The 15937-nt window shown below is 48.5% G+C and overlaps 8 protein-coding genes across 8 annotated transcripts; 3 read left to right on the top strand and 5 right to left on the bottom strand.

The window, feature by feature from the left end:
- Positions 1 to 919: 919 nt before the first annotated feature.
- ASPVEDRAFT_121042 (SRP9/SRP21 family protein) lies at positions 920 to 1496 on the top strand (the record flags this gene model as incomplete). The annotated part of the gene is made up of 2 exons (XM_040805848.1): positions 920 to 1000; positions 1092 to 1496. The coding sequence occupies 2 exons, from the start codon at positions 920 to 922 to the stop codon at positions 1494 to 1496; spliced, it is 486 nt and encodes a 161-aa protein (XP_040661795.1).
- A 437-nt stretch (positions 1497 to 1933) lies between these two features.
- Positions 1934 to 3366, bottom strand: ASPVEDRAFT_48307 (ribonucleotide-diphosphate reductase subunit RNR2; the record flags this gene model as incomplete). Its single annotated transcript, XM_040813984.1, has 4 exons — positions 1934 to 2541; positions 2591 to 2924; positions 3022 to 3267; positions 3337 to 3366. The coding sequence occupies 4 exons, from the start codon at positions 3364 to 3366 to the stop codon at positions 1934 to 1936; spliced, it is 1218 nt and encodes a 405-aa protein (XP_040661794.1).
- Positions 3367 to 5299: 1933 nt separating this feature from the next.
- ASPVEDRAFT_181301 (putative mitochondrial oxaloacetate transporter (Oac)) lies at positions 5300 to 7124 on the bottom strand. Its single transcript, XM_040808875.1, has 6 exons — positions 6912 to 7124; positions 6764 to 6838; positions 6566 to 6695; positions 6041 to 6512; positions 5841 to 5986; positions 5300 to 5793 (listed from the first exon to the last, which is right to left on the bottom strand). Exons 1-6 carry the CDS (start codon positions 6926 to 6928, stop codon positions 5701 to 5703), a joined length of 933 nt encoding a protein of 310 aa, XP_040661793.1. The 5' UTR covers positions 6929 to 7124; the 3' UTR covers positions 5300 to 5700.
- A 257-nt stretch (positions 7125 to 7381) lies between these two features.
- Positions 7382 to 8590, top strand: ASPVEDRAFT_121941 (WD-repeat containing protein SWD2; the record flags this gene model as incomplete). Its single annotated transcript, XM_040805934.1, has 3 exons — positions 7382 to 7489; positions 7546 to 7765; positions 7818 to 8590. 3 exons carry the CDS (start codon positions 7382 to 7384, stop codon positions 8588 to 8590), a joined length of 1101 nt encoding a protein of 366 aa, XP_040661792.1.
- A 148-nt stretch (positions 8591 to 8738) lies between these two features.
- ASPVEDRAFT_77802 (uncharacterized protein) lies at positions 8739 to 10388 on the bottom strand (the record flags this gene model as incomplete). The annotated part of the gene is made up of 1 exon (XM_040816446.1): positions 8739 to 10388. The coding sequence occupies one exon, from the start codon at positions 10386 to 10388 to the stop codon at positions 8739 to 8741; it is 1650 nt and encodes a 549-aa protein (XP_040661791.1).
- Positions 10389 to 10549: 161 nt separating this feature from the next.
- ASPVEDRAFT_35348 (putative integral membrane protein (Ptm1)) lies at positions 10550 to 13051 on the bottom strand. The gene is made up of 7 exons (XM_040810976.1): positions 12784 to 13051; positions 12530 to 12727; positions 12144 to 12469; positions 12043 to 12083; positions 11922 to 11996; positions 11260 to 11870; positions 10550 to 11201 (listed from the first exon to the last, which is right to left on the bottom strand). Exons 1-7 carry the CDS (start codon positions 12856 to 12858, stop codon positions 10914 to 10916), a joined length of 1614 nt encoding a protein of 537 aa, XP_040661790.1. The 5' UTR covers positions 12859 to 13051; the 3' UTR covers positions 10550 to 10913.
- Positions 13052 to 13234: 183 nt separating this feature from the next.
- Positions 13235 to 14420, top strand: ASPVEDRAFT_121415 (uncharacterized protein; the record flags this gene model as incomplete). The annotated part of the gene is made up of 2 exons (XM_040805884.1): positions 13235 to 13320; positions 13385 to 14420. 2 exons carry the CDS (start codon positions 13235 to 13237, stop codon positions 14418 to 14420), a joined length of 1122 nt encoding a protein of 373 aa, XP_040661789.1.
- A 122-nt stretch (positions 14421 to 14542) lies between these two features.
- ASPVEDRAFT_23052 (DUF4112 domain-containing protein) lies at positions 14543 to 15704 on the bottom strand (the record flags this gene model as incomplete). The annotated part of the gene is made up of 4 exons (XM_040809515.1): positions 14543 to 15002; positions 15053 to 15267; positions 15327 to 15476; positions 15690 to 15704. The coding sequence occupies 4 exons, from the start codon at positions 15702 to 15704 to the stop codon at positions 14543 to 14545; spliced, it is 840 nt and encodes a 279-aa protein (XP_040661788.1).
- Positions 15705 to 15937: the final 233 nt, after the last annotated feature.

Genomic DNA, 15937 nt, shown 5'->3' with positions numbered 1-15937 from the left:
AGGGGTTCCGGTTCGGCTGGCAGTTCTCAGGTTTGGGCAAATGGAAGTGTCACGAAATAAGCTGCACGCAGAAACCGGCAGACCAATCTCACTTCCACTGTAGGGATTGCAGTGCGTGCTGGGCTTGCCAATTTCGACCTGTGAGTGTGAGAAATTGCAGGTGTTTAGATGTTCGGCCGATCCGGGCATTGGCATTGGGCCATGGGGTGCTTTCCAACGTGAAAACTATATGCAGTCAATTCCGTCCATATTATGAGGGGCCAATGAAGTTATTACGGCTTCAGGATTCATAAGAATGACTATTTAGACCATCTAGGTTGTTATTTTTTCCATTGCAAACCGCAATCAACCGGCGAGTCCCCCGTAAGGAGGTTCTAACGAAGACTAAGAAGGGCGTCTTACGATGAATATATATATATATAAGGTACATAGAGGTATACGGAAGGTCTTGTAAGAAAGAGGGAAGATTGGAATCTCACAAGGAGGCATAAACTGGCTAGGTGTCGATGTTAGGAGAAACAGAGCATATGTCAACGTACAGTTGCGGTGAATTGGATTTTCGTTAGTGTACTGTTCTTGACACGGGTTTCTCTGAACTATCATCTCTAAAGGGCTGCATTTCAATAACTTGTCATTTAGCTGCTGCGAGAGTGAAATTAAAAAGAGGCAATGACTTGCTCCCAGTGTTAGTTCATTAGTATACTTTGGCTGGTTCTCGAGAACACAGTTGAGGCAGAATCGCCGCCAAGCCCGCTAAACTTCACTCCACTAGGTACATTGTCAATTTACCATCACCACTACAACTACCAGATAGTCGACTTTCACCTCCCCCGCCTCAGCTCAATAAATTTCCAATTATACGTCGCCGAGTACAATTTCACATCCAGCTTTTAGACAGTCAAGAAGAGACCCCGAAAAAATGCCTTCAGGCCCCTACCTCCCAACCTCCGCGGCCTACCTCAAGGAATCCTCACTCCTCCTACAAGCATACCCAGACTCAGTACGTTCCCATAGAGTACAAATAACTCAGACCAATCCTTGAAAAAAAAAAAAAAAATAAGAAACAATTCAATCTAACCAGCTGCTCTCAGACCCGGATAACAACAAAATACACCTTCCCCAAGACCACCCCCTCCAACTCCAACTCCAACAAAACGCAACCTCAACAAACGTCAACACAAGAAAAGGCACCGCTCGCAACCCTCGTCCTAAAAACATACACCCCCGAAGTCGGGATATGTCTGAAATACCGCACGAATAAAGCTGCAGAGGTCGGACGATTGATTACGGCGCTGGGATTACTAGCTGGCGGGGCGGACCTTGCTACGTTGGATTCGGGCGTTGCGAATGTGGCTGGGACAGGCGGGGATGTTGAGATGGGTGGTGTTGAGGAGGGATTGACTGCTACTACGGGCACGCCTACGACAGGCGCAGAAGCTGGAGCAGGAGCGGGTGGGAAAGGGAAGTCGAAGAAGAAGGGGAAGGGCAAGAAATGAATGTGACTGAATGTCGACATGGAAGCGTGGCATGGAGATTACGTATTATACTATGATTGATCCCAGAGTCCAAAGGCTATCGCGCAGGGCCGTGGCAACGTGTTGTCCACTTGGCTGAGAAGAAGACGTAATTACCACTGGGCAGTCCAGCCAAGTCCCGGCCCGATGAGGCACTGGAGGGTCTTCACGCTGGCGACAGCGATTATTCAGGCTCTACATACACTCAAGAGTTTATATATCCAATGTACACTTGATATACTATTCTTTGTACTAAATACATTATGGGACGAGACAATTTATACATTAAACAAAAGAAATACGAATCCGCCTATACAAACGCCGAGCCCATGCGTATCCTTCAATAATCATCAATCAATGAAACAAGCAGACCCAAACAAAAACGTAGCAGGGAGAGGGGTATAATGTTGTTGCGCTGTTTAGAAGTCCTCGTCGAAGGACAGGCCGTTACCAGTGGCGGCCTTGGCTTCCTCCTGCTTGGGGTCCTTCTTGGTGCTTGCCATGACACCGGCCTTCTGGTAATCACCGACACGCTTCTCGAAGAAGTTGGTTTTACCTGCCAGAGAGATAGTCTCCATGAAGTCGAAGGGGTTGGTGGCGTTGAAGTACTTCTTGTTACCCAGAGCGACAAGGAGGCGGTCAGCAACGAACTCAATGTACTGACACATGAGGTTGGAGTTCATTCCCAGAAGCGCGCAGGGAAGAGCATCCGTGAGGAACTCCTTCTCGATAGCAACAGCCTCAACAATGATGTCCTCGACGACCTGGTTGGATGGACGCCAGTTCAGGTGAGAGAACAGCAAGCACGCAAAGTCGGTGTGGAGACCCTCGTCACGAGAGATGAGCTCGTTAGAGAAAGTAAGACCGGGCATCAAACCACGCTTCTTCAGCCAGAAGATAGAGGCAAACGAGCCGGAGAAGAAAATACCTTCAACGGCAGCAAATGCAACCAGACGCTGGGCGAATGTAGATTCCTGGTCCTGGATCCACTTAATAGCCCAGTCGGCCTTCTTGCGAATGCAGGGAACTTTTACATGTCAGCGCAATCAACAGCAGGGGTATATTTGGAAGCATACTAGTATCAATGGCATCAAAGAGGTAGGTGCGCTGCTTGGGTTCCTTGATGTAGGTGTCAATCAAGAGAGAGTACGTCTCGGCGTGAATATTCTCAATCATGATCTGGAAACCGTAGAAGCAGCGGGCCTCGGGAATCTGCACTTCTCCACTGAATCGCTCCAGCAGGTTCTCATTGACAATGCCATCGGAAGCGGCAAAGAAAGCCAAGACACGTGAGATGAAGAAACGCTCGTCATCGGTCAGGCGGTTGTTCCAGTCGTGAAGATCCTTCGAGAGATCAATTTCCTCAGCAGTCCAGAAGGAAGCTTCGGCCTTCTTGTACATTTGCCAGATCTGTGCATCGCGACGCGTCGTGTTAGTGGGCAACATTTGCAAGGCGGTAGGGGAAAAAATTCCACTCTACGCGTGACGCGTAGCAGGGCGCGCTCACCTCATGATACTTGATAGGGAACAAGACAAAGCGGTGAGGGTTCTCTTGAAGCAGAGGCTCATTGGCCTCAATTTCCCTAATTTTGAGCTGAGCCTTAGAGGGCTCAACAGGCTTCTCTGCAACGGGCATGGGGGTGGCGTCGACGGCAGTGTCGGGCACGGGCGCGTTCTCCTTGCCCGCTGTTTCGAAGTTAAGCTTCTTGACGGGAGAGTCGTTCATCTTAAGGTTCTCGAGAGAGGTAGCAGCCTATTAAAGCAAATTGTTAGCTACTTTCTGTTCCCAAGACGCGTCAACGCGACGGAATGGCCGACATACCTGCTTCGAGGGAGTGAGCTGCGCAGACATTGTGAAAGAAAAGGAGCTCCAGTTCTTGAGGATTAAGATAGAGAGAAGAGAACCGAGAGACAGCAGAGCTAAGTGAAGCTAATGATGGGGTGAAGGGAAAACAGATCGGGGGGGAAAAGCTGGGAGATCTGAATTTAAATAGGAAGGAAGAGGTCGCGTCCGCGGGTTGTCGTACGCCTGGGCACGTGACTGCCACGGATTTTGCTATGGATGTACCCCGACGCGTGTGGGAGCTTCACGACGCGCTCTTGTCAGACCACCTCCCCATTGATTTGGTCCGGTTTCGCAATCTCCACTGTACCTGCGGTGCCGCCTGTCTGTTATTGGCTCTAAATAAAATGATATGTACGCCGAGTTGCGACCAACGCAGGTGTTGATCTTATCAGATCAGATAATAAGATCTCCAAGACCTCGACCACGGCGCGCCGTATATTGAAACCAGATGCTATCCTGTATGGACTTTTATTTCTGCAAGTTCAAATAAAATTACTATAGCACAAATCACGCGTCAATATCTTACTCGTAAGCTGGCATCAATAGTGGTACTGTGTACATTGTCCGCTTGTCGCCCGATTCTCCCGCCACTGCCTCCTTGCCGACAAAGAATTGCCCAATACCCACTAATCCCCATGGAGCTGAAAATCTAATTCTTATGAATCATCGAATAAGCTGACAGATCAGCCCAGAGGAACGATCCTTGTTTAATGTTTATACGCTCCTTGCTGGCGAGTCGCGATTCCCATTCTGGAACCTGATTTGTACATCGAGCCCACCCCAGCCATGGACGGCGGATTTACGGAAAAAGGGCCAAGAATACTGTTGTCATAGGCGGGCAAATGTCCCCAGTTTTTTTGACCGCAATGCATGCTGGAGCCTAGTGCTGTCTTATAGTCTTTATTGAGTGGGACCGGATTGAAACTCGGGAAGACCAAGGAAATGGAAGGCCCATACGCGCATTTCGTCGCGTCCGCCGTAAACATTAAACAGCATGAACGTGTTTGTGTGATTTCAAACCCTTCCCCAGTCCCACGGCATGTTCGAATCCCAGCCCCCATCTCCACACCGACATCGGTAAATGCGTGGCCAGGTACCTTCAGTGGATGATCCCTCTCATACGGATACTCAAGTTTGAGTATTTGCAGGTGTGATTGGCCGCGTTGTAACTGGGTTTCATTGCACATTTTGCTCTTGGTGAATCCACTTGCGTGGCTCTCAATCTTATTGCCACATGCTTGCACTCCTATAACGAATGGTATAATTGGGGCTCTTCCTCCGATGCCTGTCATGCTATGCTGCCTTTACAAAATAAAGCCTATCCGCCATACTCGCAAGTATACTCTGCTGTATTATAATCCGAACCCGTGGTACATAGATTGCTCTCGTGTTCTTTGTGTGATGGATATAAAGAAAGAGTTATATACTACAAAGTAGACATTGTGGCCATGCACCTATTTGGTCGCGGATCTTCTCGGAGGACTCGGCCGTGGCCGGGGTAGGGCTAGACAGCTCTCATCGAAGAGGCTCTGCCCAACTCAGATATCTCATCTTATACTAATCAATAAATGGTTCTGGCTTTTTGCAAAAGACTTTTGGTAAAGGGCATCACACTTATGGCTGTTTCTGCTTTGGTATTTCCCAGTTATCGGGCACAGTATTCCGCTGCTTCCACAATGGTCGGAGCCTCTGTATTATTTGAGAGCACAGTTTATTGCCTCAGCCAGAAGAGTACATGCTACGGTAATAATTCTCGCGTGGGCATCTAGATAGCTGGCATTTGGCATTTGGCAAGCTGTGACCATGATCTTATCAGATCTCAAGTAAGTGGGCCTTCTATCAGCTCCGCTGTACGTAGACTTGACCCAATGTTTTGTTTAATTTACTACGTATCTACCACACTCATGTAGTCATATCCATGGACGACGCGCCGATTTACGGCTTAGGTCAAGAAGTTAGTTGTCATAGTAGGGTAGATCAACAACGACCCCAGTTTTTTGGCCGCATGCCGGAATGAAAGTGGAGCAGTTTCAGCTTGCTCGGGAATCGGGATCATCATGATTGTGAATGTTTCCAGGACGCGTCCACGCGAGCTCGAACATGCCCCCCGGCCTGCTTGACCTCCGTCTAGATGAAACTGCACTGGTATTGAAATGTATCCCTGGATGCATTAACTAACCTAATACACCAATTTCTAGAACATTGATCAATAGGGCGGCAAGAACTTTAAAAAAAAAAAAAAGGTGTTTATATACATTCCATGCGCCAATTGCGAATGCCGGTTTGTCTACTCTGTGCTTTCCACTGTCTGAGGGTATGGTGAATCAATTTTTCCAACTCTTAAAGATTGGCCTTGAGTGAGTCTGAGAGGAACCTGTCCTCGGCCCTGCGCATGAGCTTATTGGTTTGCTCGGCCAAACTAAGAGTCAAGATCTGGAACGTGTTAGTTGTTTGATTGCAAAATTATTGACAGTACTTACAGTGTGAGGTAGGATACGGGCCAGATGAGCGAAGTAACCCTTGTAGATAGCAAGGATACCTTCCGTTCTAATCGTCTTCGAGAGGCAGTCAAACACGCCTTTGTAAAGGTTGCCAGTTTGGTTGTACATTCTGGACATAATTGTATCTGAGACAAGTTAGATGGATGCAACTGGACCGGAACCTAAGTGTCTTAACATACCAGGAGGGTGCATGACACAGCAAACAACGAAACCGGATGCTGTGCTACTGGCCAAGTGAAGGGCTGGACCATCTTCCATGCCTAGGTGCCTAATCAAGCGTCTCTTCGCAAAGAAGTATGTAGGTAGTTGGACAGAGCTACCGAACCCAGTTCGCACCATGGCTGCCCCTACTCCACGGTATAGCCCATTAACCCCTTCTGAGGTGTAGATCTTCCGCAGACCGTCAAATGAGTTCCGGTATTGATGTTGTGTGCCGACGGGAAGGAAAGGTGAGAATGATTGAAGGCGGGTTTTGACAAGGAAGAACGGTGAGCCTGCGGCAGCTCCAATGATTCCCGACGAGGCACCGGCAAAGACGTTAACACCGAGGGATTGGACTTGCGGATCTTTATAAATAGCGGTCGTGAGCCCGCCACGAATAGGCTCGTAGAAACCGAGACGGCAGCCGTTGAGGAGAACTTGATAGATGTACTACATACTTTGTCAGTTGATATGGCACTATTTCCAGCGTCATGGGAACATACCGCTGAGCCGATTCCCCGGAACAGACCTCGAGGGCCCTCGTTCTGCAGAATGACCTTCACGCCATGGAAAACACCCTTATATTTCTTCGCGGCCTCGGATTTCGCCTGAAGCTCTCCTTGTAATTGTAGACTAAACGAGATATGGCGATTAGCATTGTGATCAAGCCGGCGGCCGGGTGGAGGTGGTGAGTGGCATACCGAATCTTTACCGTTTCAAAGCTGTGTGTCACGGTGACTGCGCCGCATGCTGCGATACCTCCGGCAATAAACGCGCTATAAATTCATCGGCTTATTGTCAGTGCCACATTATTTTTAAGATCCTATATCGTGCGAGAGTGCAGCATACCCGGTCGTTGTAGACATGATATTCGAGATATGATCGCCGTAAGCGGAGGCGAATCGGTCAAGGTTTTCGGCAGCGGGGACCAGGTAATATGGGAAAAATGCGCAAATAAATGTGAAATCCCTTATAGCATAAAGCGGCGAAAGGCCCCAAGGGACTTGTATAGAGAGCGAATGAAGCAAAGGATGGCGCGGGGAATCGACAGGGTGGTGGATTAAGCCTTTTGGAATTATAAATGTCAGAGCGCAGCCGCGATTCCGCGATGTCGGTGATGGAGATGAGCCTTGTGTGATTGGTCCGACAGAGCGTGCCTGGTCCGACCTCGGCTAGACCAGGCCCTTTTCTCGCCGCCAGTAACCGCCGGAGAGGAACAACGTTGTCGCGCCAGAAGCTCTGGGCTGGTACCTGACTAGCTATTCCCATCTTTGGCCTTACAGCGACCTACAGGAACCATACTCAATTAGCCATTAGAGATGGCGGACGGCGGCCAGTCCACGCCACAACAGCTTCAGCTGCAGCAGCAAGGAGCTCAGCAAACCCAGAAGGTATCGGATATCATTCGTAGCTATCGGCCTGCGAAGGTGGGATTGACATTTTCCTCACTTTACCTTCATGTCTAATTGAATTATTTACCCAGGTGTTCAAGCCGACAAAGCAAGAGAGCTTCATAACATCGCTTGATTTCGATGACCAGGGCGAGTTTGTTGTCACTGCTGGCGATGATGACATTATTCAAATTTTTGATGTCAAGGGTGGTACAATGACGAAGTCGGTTCCCAGCAAGAAATACGGTGCGCACTTGGCTAGGTTCACCCATCATTCCCGCCAGGTCCTCCATGCAAGTACAAAAGTTGATGGTATGTTGGCTATTATCGGGCCACAATGGTCGTCTGCTAACTGTTGAATTAGATTCTTTGCGATTGCTCGACTTGCACAGCGAAGGGTATATACGCTACTTCTCGGGACATACCGATAAAGTGACGTGCTTGGCTCTATCCCCGGGAAGCGATTCAGTCATTTCATGTTCAAAGGATGACACAATTGCAATCTGGGATCTGAGCTCCAGGCATGCACAAGGCAAACTGAAGCTTTCGACCCCGTATCTCGTGGCTTTCGACCCTTCCGCATCCGTGATCGCGATCGCCTCCCAGTCTACCTCATCCGTTCTTCTCTATGACTTCCGAAACTACGACAAATCCCCATTCTCCACGTTTGATCTTGCCCAATATGAAGAAAGATATACCCCGTCGACGCGTGGACGAGCTTGGACTCGACTTGAATTCTCCAATGATGGAAAGTACTTGCTTGTTGGGACAGACTATCATGGCCACTTTATCCTCGACGCTTTCGAAGGCAATCTCAAGGCCTTCTTGGTTGGTAAGAATGGCTCACCGGGTAGAGCAGCCCCTGTTTCAACTACGGGAAAGCCCCTTGGACAAGGAGATGCATGCTTCACACCAGAAGGTCGGTACGTTATTGGAGGATCTGGAGACCACCAAGATATGTTGGTGTGGGATTTGCAGCAGACCCCGGACGCAAATCTCGTTTTGCAGCCGATGACCAAATTGCCGCATCGCAGTCGGACTGCTGTCGTTGAGTATAATCCGAGATTCAACATGGTCGCTTCTGCGGACAAAGACATTTTCTTCTGGCTTCCAGAAGACACTTCAAAAGCAGTCTAAAACGTCAGACCAGCCATACAGAACGATACGACGCAGAAAGAATACTATCGGCAATATAGCACTTGAAAAGACAACAGCAAAGGATTTCATACTTTCAAGGGTATATGGGCTGAATTGTATATCCGATTTCGGTTCTACAGGCGGATTTTTAATCTCTCCGGCCCTTTTCTTTTCCTATCAAACTCCTCGCCGTGTCACACACCCAGATTAATGGGCCTATCAAGTCTTCCTCATCTCGATGCATTTCGATCAAATTCTCGATTTGCTTGACCACCGTCCTATTGCTCGTTATGGTCATAATATCTGAAACCCAGCCGTACATAAATACGCTGGTATTTATGTCAGACAATATTTCTTCCACTTTTTGAGCAATCGGAGGTAACTTTGCCTGCTTGTTTCCGGAAGCAAGGGCTTTACTGGCATCGACTACCCTGATGGGAAGGCCAAGTTGAGCAGGTACCTGATAGTCCGACATTTTTTGAAGTTCCTCAACTATTGATGCTGACTTTGCACCAGCGAAGGGCTGATCACCCATTATAATTGTCATCCGTTGTTTCTCCGTTTCGGTGCCAATTGTCTCCACGATCTCACGCATTCTTTGAGCGGCTTCACCTGTGCACACCAGCTCGTGGGACTCCATCGCTGGCCAAAGCTCTGTTGGTAGCAATGGTCGTTCACGTTCAATCTCAATCTGCCGGTTAATCGCCCTATGATGCTGTTGGGAGGGTGCTATTTCCATGGAATGGGACAAGTCCGAAATGATGGCCAGCAATAGGGTGCAATCAACATTGAGCGTGGGCGTGAACCTTTTGAATCGGTTTGGAAGAAGACTTCGAACCTCGTCCTGGACAGAAACAGCTTCTGCCAGAGGGTGTTCGCTTTTATCAAACGTCTGCACGGTAGACACGTCCTCTCCACAAACAACTACCACGCCATGACTCCGGATAGCTCTTATAAGATCATCAATCTCAGGAACCTGCCCTTCCACAATTTTCGGAATCATAAACCGTAGCCGAGGTCGCCTGTAATTCACCCTAACGAGGTTTGCAGCTTTACCCATGTCACTCGCCAGCTTAAGCAACTCAATCTCGTCGTCGTCGTCGTCATCGTCGTCGTAGTCACTATCGTACTCACGGCCATGATTCTGTAGAACGGTTCGTTCCTCCCCATCTTCATCGATGTCCGAACCCCCCTCCCAACCCTTTTTAGCCATCTCAAACAACAGCCTCGTCTCCGAAATTGTAGAAACCTTCACCCATTCTTCACCATCATCCGCGACAATGTCCACAAGCACACTCTTCCGTTTATCCAAATTCTTTTTCCCCGCCCCCTCCTCCCAGTAGAACCTTTTTCCGAACGCAACTAATCCCGTACATGTTCTTTTCGTAATCGTCCAAACGGCCTCGTAGAATGGTAAATTCGACGATCTTAACGCATGGACAGCCCTCAATTCCGCCGCCCGTATATCTATGGCCTCCTCGGACTCATCATCTTGGCTTGCAAGTCGCGCACTCGCGTCTTCAAGCTGGGTAGACAGTTTCTCGAGTGTTCTCAGTTCTGAAAGGGCATTAGAGCGTAGGGACCGGACTTCAACGGTTTGCGGGTTCCGTTGCGTCTCTGCGAGGAGAGCCTTGAAGGCGTCGAGTTCGGCGAGGAGAGTGCGGCATCGCGTGACCAGGGATTGCGCGAGATTTTTTCCGCTGGAGGAGGATTCCGCGTCCTGGTTTGAAGGATTTGGGTTGTAGCTTGACACCACTGTTACCTGCGGCTCTTCGGTGCTGAGAGGGCTGCCCCGCATGGTGTGTTTGTGCCACTTTGTTGTGCTTTGGTGGATGTGGGGGGATTTTTTGGCGGGCGGAAATCCATGGGAATATTCAGGTTGGCTTATGACTGTAAATAGATAGCCCTACCAGGCAGCTAAATGCACCCGTTAACATTTGGAATACAAACTAGTATATACCATGTTTTTTTCATTTTGTATATATTTCTTTTCATATGCCACTAGTGCTGACAAGGACATATTTCGTACAATGTACAATGTAAAGGCGTTCATCCCTCATCGCCAAATCAGACTTGACATATTAAATAGTACGTTAGAAAATAGAGAAATAATAGCTGTAAACATCCCATTCATAACGCCGCCATATGCCTTCCAAAGTCGAATACAGTCAAGATCCAAGAGCCTGTTTTCTGATGTGTCCTCGGTGGGGTGAGCCGAAAAGTGAAACCTTCGGAGCTTGTTATCAATACACAAAAAAGGCGCGACTGGCCGTCACGGTTCGTTGGGACAGTCGCTCCACCGGAAGAAAGAATACAGCAGTGTTTAATCCATATCTCTTGTAAGTGCCTTCCTTTCGGTCGAGTTACGCGGCGAGTCCTCGTCATCGGTCCATTTATCGGGATCATCACCAACGGCGAAGATTGTCTCAGAATCCATTGCATCTAGAGACTCCCGAGTTCGTGCGGCGGAGGGAACAGGCTTGGGAGGTACTGGTGATAGGTCACGGCGCTGTTCATGAGGAGGCTGTTCGTCCAGGCCACCAAGGGCATCCTCTTCGTCCAAAGCTCCATTGAAGGATCGAATCTCGAAGCCATCGTCGTCTTGAGCGAGCTGCATGCCGTGTTAGCATCAAGACCGAATTACTGTGGTAGTTGTATGTATGACTCACCTCGTCACTCATCGCAAATCGCCGATTGTTGGCAGTGGGACGCCACAAGTAGGCAATGAATGCCAGATCAACAAAATAGACAATGCTGAGCCATCCATCCAATACAAACCAACGACTCTTCCAGTGTTCGGGTAAGAAATCGGCCTCGGAACGGCTAGCGAATGCAAGAGCATTGATAAAAATGAACCCAAATAGCACGATGATGCTACCGAGGAGGCACCACCAGAGCTTCTTATACATCATCGCCTTGGTCTTCTGCTTCCTGTCGATCAGATCTTTCATAGTTGCATTCAGTGAACTCAAAGTCCACACGTAGAATGCAGTCAATGTTGCGGCAAGAGGGAGTTCAATAAATAGAATGAGGATGCCAGCAGCTTCAGGGGTAATGGATAAGCTGGCGATAGCATAAATCATGGCAAATACAAAATGCGTGATGGCGAGAATGCGAACATATACCATAGTTCGACCCAATGAAGGCTTGACCACACCGTAGCCCATACAGACAATAAGAAGCAGGAAAAACGAGAAGGAGGTGCGAATCGCGTTGAGGACAGAAACGACAACCATCAGTACTTTTGCTCCAACATTTAGTCCGTGTCGGTTTTGATAGTCTGGCGAATGTTAGGAATGCACGTGCCAGGACATCGGAAGGTCCGACGTACCGTAGAAGCCCCATGTCATCAACTGCTCTAAAATCAAGAACACCAAGATAGCAGTAATGTAGTTTTGCACGGGCACTAAAGTTCATTAGCAAATGCGCGTCCGTCGTATCGAAAAACATACGGATATCATGGCGGTTTTGAACGTATAGGAAGGCCCAGTACCTGTGAACGGTTAGTCCAATCTTAAACCTATAGCAGACAAAGAGGTGGAATGGAACTGACAAGCCAACAACGGCGTAAACGATTGTCAGGCCCCCATAAAATGGCAGCTTCGGGATCTGCGCGGCTGGAAGCTCGCCGTACGCATTCCTAAACTCCACCACGCCCCTATAATCGTCGCCAGAATAGCCGTATGTGCTCACACAATAGTATCCTGTCTTCTTTATGGGATAGTTAATGGCTTCGGGGTTTTTAAGATGTACTCCTTGTGAGAGTATATGAAATTGAGAGGCATCGCTGGCGTTCGGGGCGAGAAGGAAGGAACCGAGTTGGCCGGAGGTGCATAATCCGTCTTGTACGCTGCCTTGATCGCAAATCGATTTGTAGTCCTGGAATATGAGAATAAGTCAAACAGCCTTGCTGAGCAACGAGGGAAATGTGTCGCATACCTCGGGATCGTCGGATATACGTCTCCCAATCAAAGCTTCATCACTCCATTCGAAGATCAAAAGACTAACAATAGGATCAAAATCACCATCGGTCGGTAGTTTTGCGAACTTGGTCAGGATGAATGGGTCGGTATTTCCGCCCCAAGCCTTGCGGCTATACATGCCCGAACATTGTAACCGTTTGGAGGCGTCTTGCGTCTGCGACCGATATGTTAAAACTGAGGATCGGATACATAGGGGTCCAATTGCCATACCAATTCCGCTTCATTTGCAAGAGTTAGCCCTGCCAATAAGGCAGACAGCCCAAGCGCCCGAATCCAGCTTCTCATTTCGACTTCACAATTGGAGCTACAATACCGGGCTCCTGAAGAGCAAATTAAAGTCTAGTTGAGACGTATTATCATAGAATATTGCAGGGATGAACCATGCAAGAACGAGGTTTCAGGCAACTCGAAGACTTATTCAAAGTTAAGCAGCACTCGCCGAGGGATGGAGCTGTGACAGGAGCCCGGAGATGCCGCGTGTAAGGTTGACAGGCTGCACCTTGAGAGTCCGCCCAGCATAATAACGATCATCGAGCTCAAACTCCCACCGCCTTCTGTTTCTGTTGCTTCAGTATCGCCGCCATTTAAATTCTGCCTCGGGGAAAATCTCCCCCACCACCACTTTTCCAACGCTTGATTACAACTCAGTGAAGATCGCAAAATGCCTGGGAAACAGTTGTCAGATCCATGCATGGACTGTAAGAATGCGGATGCTGTTCTAACTATTCGGCGCCGCTCTCTTTGCAGGTGTGTTTCCCATTCTTTCCAACGCAATTTTTTTACGCTTTCTAATCATATTGCTCCCCACTAGGGACTGCTATATACAATTCGTGGGATACAAGGCCTTTAGGCGCATGGAGAAGTATCGTCTCCGGAAAGATTTACCGAGGACCGGGCCATGTCCAGTGCTTCTGCCTCTGTCGTACGGTCTCTCCTCGTCGGTCCTATTGAACATGGTTCATGCACAAGTTGAAGAACAGCTTTCGAAGCCCCGCGGCCCTCAAGCATTTGAACTCCACGTTCTCATTGTTGAACCATCGAGTATTTCCTCGTCTAGTATGCCGCAAGATGAAGCCTTCGAGTTGCTCCAGTGCCGTTTTCCTTTGGCCTCGTTCACCCGCCTTCCTCTCCACAGTGTCTTCGAATATGTACCAGGTTTGGATCGCATTCTAGCCGAATATGCTGGGCAAAGCTTCGCAGATGATACCACAAGGCCTCCGAAAGAACGCCTTGATGCGTTTCGTGCGTCTATTACTTCACCTACTTCCATCGCCGATGTCGACTCCATCCTACTCAATAGACTTATCATCGCCTTTGCTAAGAGCATAAACTGCGTTGGAATTATATGGGGAGACTCGGATGACCGACTGGCTGCGAAGACGCTAGCTAATGTCTCCAAAGGGCGCGGCTCATCCTTAACGTGGCAGGTGTCTGACGGACCGTCCCCATTCGGGATGCAATTCAACTTTCCGTTGCGGGACTTGTTTACAGCAGAATTGCAGAACTATGCCAATTTCTTCCCGGAACTCACCCAAGTAATAATCCCGGACGCTCCTCTCTCGGATAACATTCTCACAAAGAACCTGTCTATTGACCAATTAATGATGCGCTACGTTTCGTCCCAGGGTGCCAAGTATCCAGGTGTTATGTCCAACGTAACGAGGACAGCGAATAAGCTTCAGGCGTCGCGAATGCCCACTGATGGATCAAGATGCGGACTATGTGACACTGTTATTTGCAACCCTGAAGGGGCGACCAACCAATCTCAATTCATTGTTGACTCCGAGAAGCATCCATCGAATAATTTCTGTTACGCTTGCGAACGCTCTCGCCCAGAACTAAGCTAATTCGACATTAAAAGTTTGCGCTCAATATTGGAAAACACGGAACCACCAAGATTATATATATTATATTTTCGAAAGTCCCACCTAGTTGCATGAAAAAAACAATACCCGAAACCGGGTATTCATCATCCCCGGGCTGGAGGGTTGTCCAGGTTCCCGCTCTCAAGGTCGGTTTCTTGGGCCGCCGACCTGCCGCCACGGCCCTTGCGGGACTTTGACTTTTGCCGGCGGACTGAGTCGTTCCCACGCTTCGTGTTTCGTGAACCAACGCCGGCCTCTGAATCGTATCGGTCAAATTCGCTTGGCAAGCTTGGGTCAACGTCGGTTCCATGCTGTCTTTCTTGTCTTGCGATTGTACGGGCGCCCTTTTCCCGCAAATGTTTCTCAAGAACGACGGCATTTCGTGTGTTGCACTTGTATGCGGCGTCTGCTACATCCCCGACGAACGGTATAAGTCCGATGAAAAAGTCAATAATAATATTGATCATCATCTGTGTTCGAAGCCGAGCGGGAAGCCCCCCGTCGATACCTTCGCAGGTTTTCAACACCATCAACGCTAACATGGCATCGGCTGCATCTCCAATGCTAGGATGTGGTTAGAGTCAAGCTTCCATGGTGGTGGCGTGTGTACTTACAAAGGGAATATACCGATAACACTTCCCCAACCGAATCTAAGGCCGCAAAGACTGAAAAGGCAGAGGTCCAGTCTATATGCCCGTCGCTTGACGCGTGTAAGGACCTTGCTATCATTCTCAGAGAGACCAGGCGGGATAGCCTTGCGTCTTTTCTGTGTTTTCTTGCCAAACGCTCGGCCTAAACGCGACGCGGGGACTTCTTCGAAGTAGGGATCCTAGAAAGACATATTCTGTTAGCTTCTGTACAAACAAAATGGTGCCAGGGTAAATTCACCTCCGTTCCAAAGTGATTCCTCGCAGACTCTGCGAGAATCTTCTTCCCGACAAAGGAGAAAAGAGCGGACATGTTGTCGGCGATCAGCTCAACTCCGAAATGTGTATCGCGGTTATTAGAAACAATATAAAAATAAAATAAATGCTCTCCCTGTGTGTATAAATGTGTACAGTAAACGTGATATGTATACGGAATAGAGCAAAATCAAAAATTGGACGGGGCAGCGATAATAAATAAATGTCTCAAGTTCTCAACCCTGAAGATCAACTCTTGCAGAGACGTCATTCCAGGCTGCACATGCTTGCTCTTCGAATGGTGGAACATACACCAGCCACAATTGACGCCACAATTGTTACATCATACCCAGTGGCAGTGCATTTTGGTTTATCACGAGATCTCCAATAATGACTTCCAATCGCTGAACCAAGGTGAACGTACTATTGATTGTCTGATTGTCTATGAATATTAAAAATTGATCGTGTTAAATTGTATCTGGAAGTTGGGTATCGTCATGGGAGCCCATTCTACACCGTATACAAAGCCCTTGTCCTATTATAGATGGAAACGAAGCAAACCTATCCACAATTCTGTCCTCATTGAGGTTGTATTAT

Source organism: Aspergillus versicolor (assembly GCF_001890125.1).
Source record: "Aspergillus versicolor CBS 583.65 unplaced genomic scaffold ASPVEscaffold_1, whole genome shotgun sequence".
Lineage (NCBI taxonomy): Eukaryota > Fungi > Ascomycota > Eurotiomycetes > Eurotiales > Aspergillaceae > Aspergillus > Aspergillus versicolor.
The sequence above is the reverse complement of the archived record's forward strand: the minus strand, read 5'-3'. Positions and strand labels throughout refer to the sequence as shown.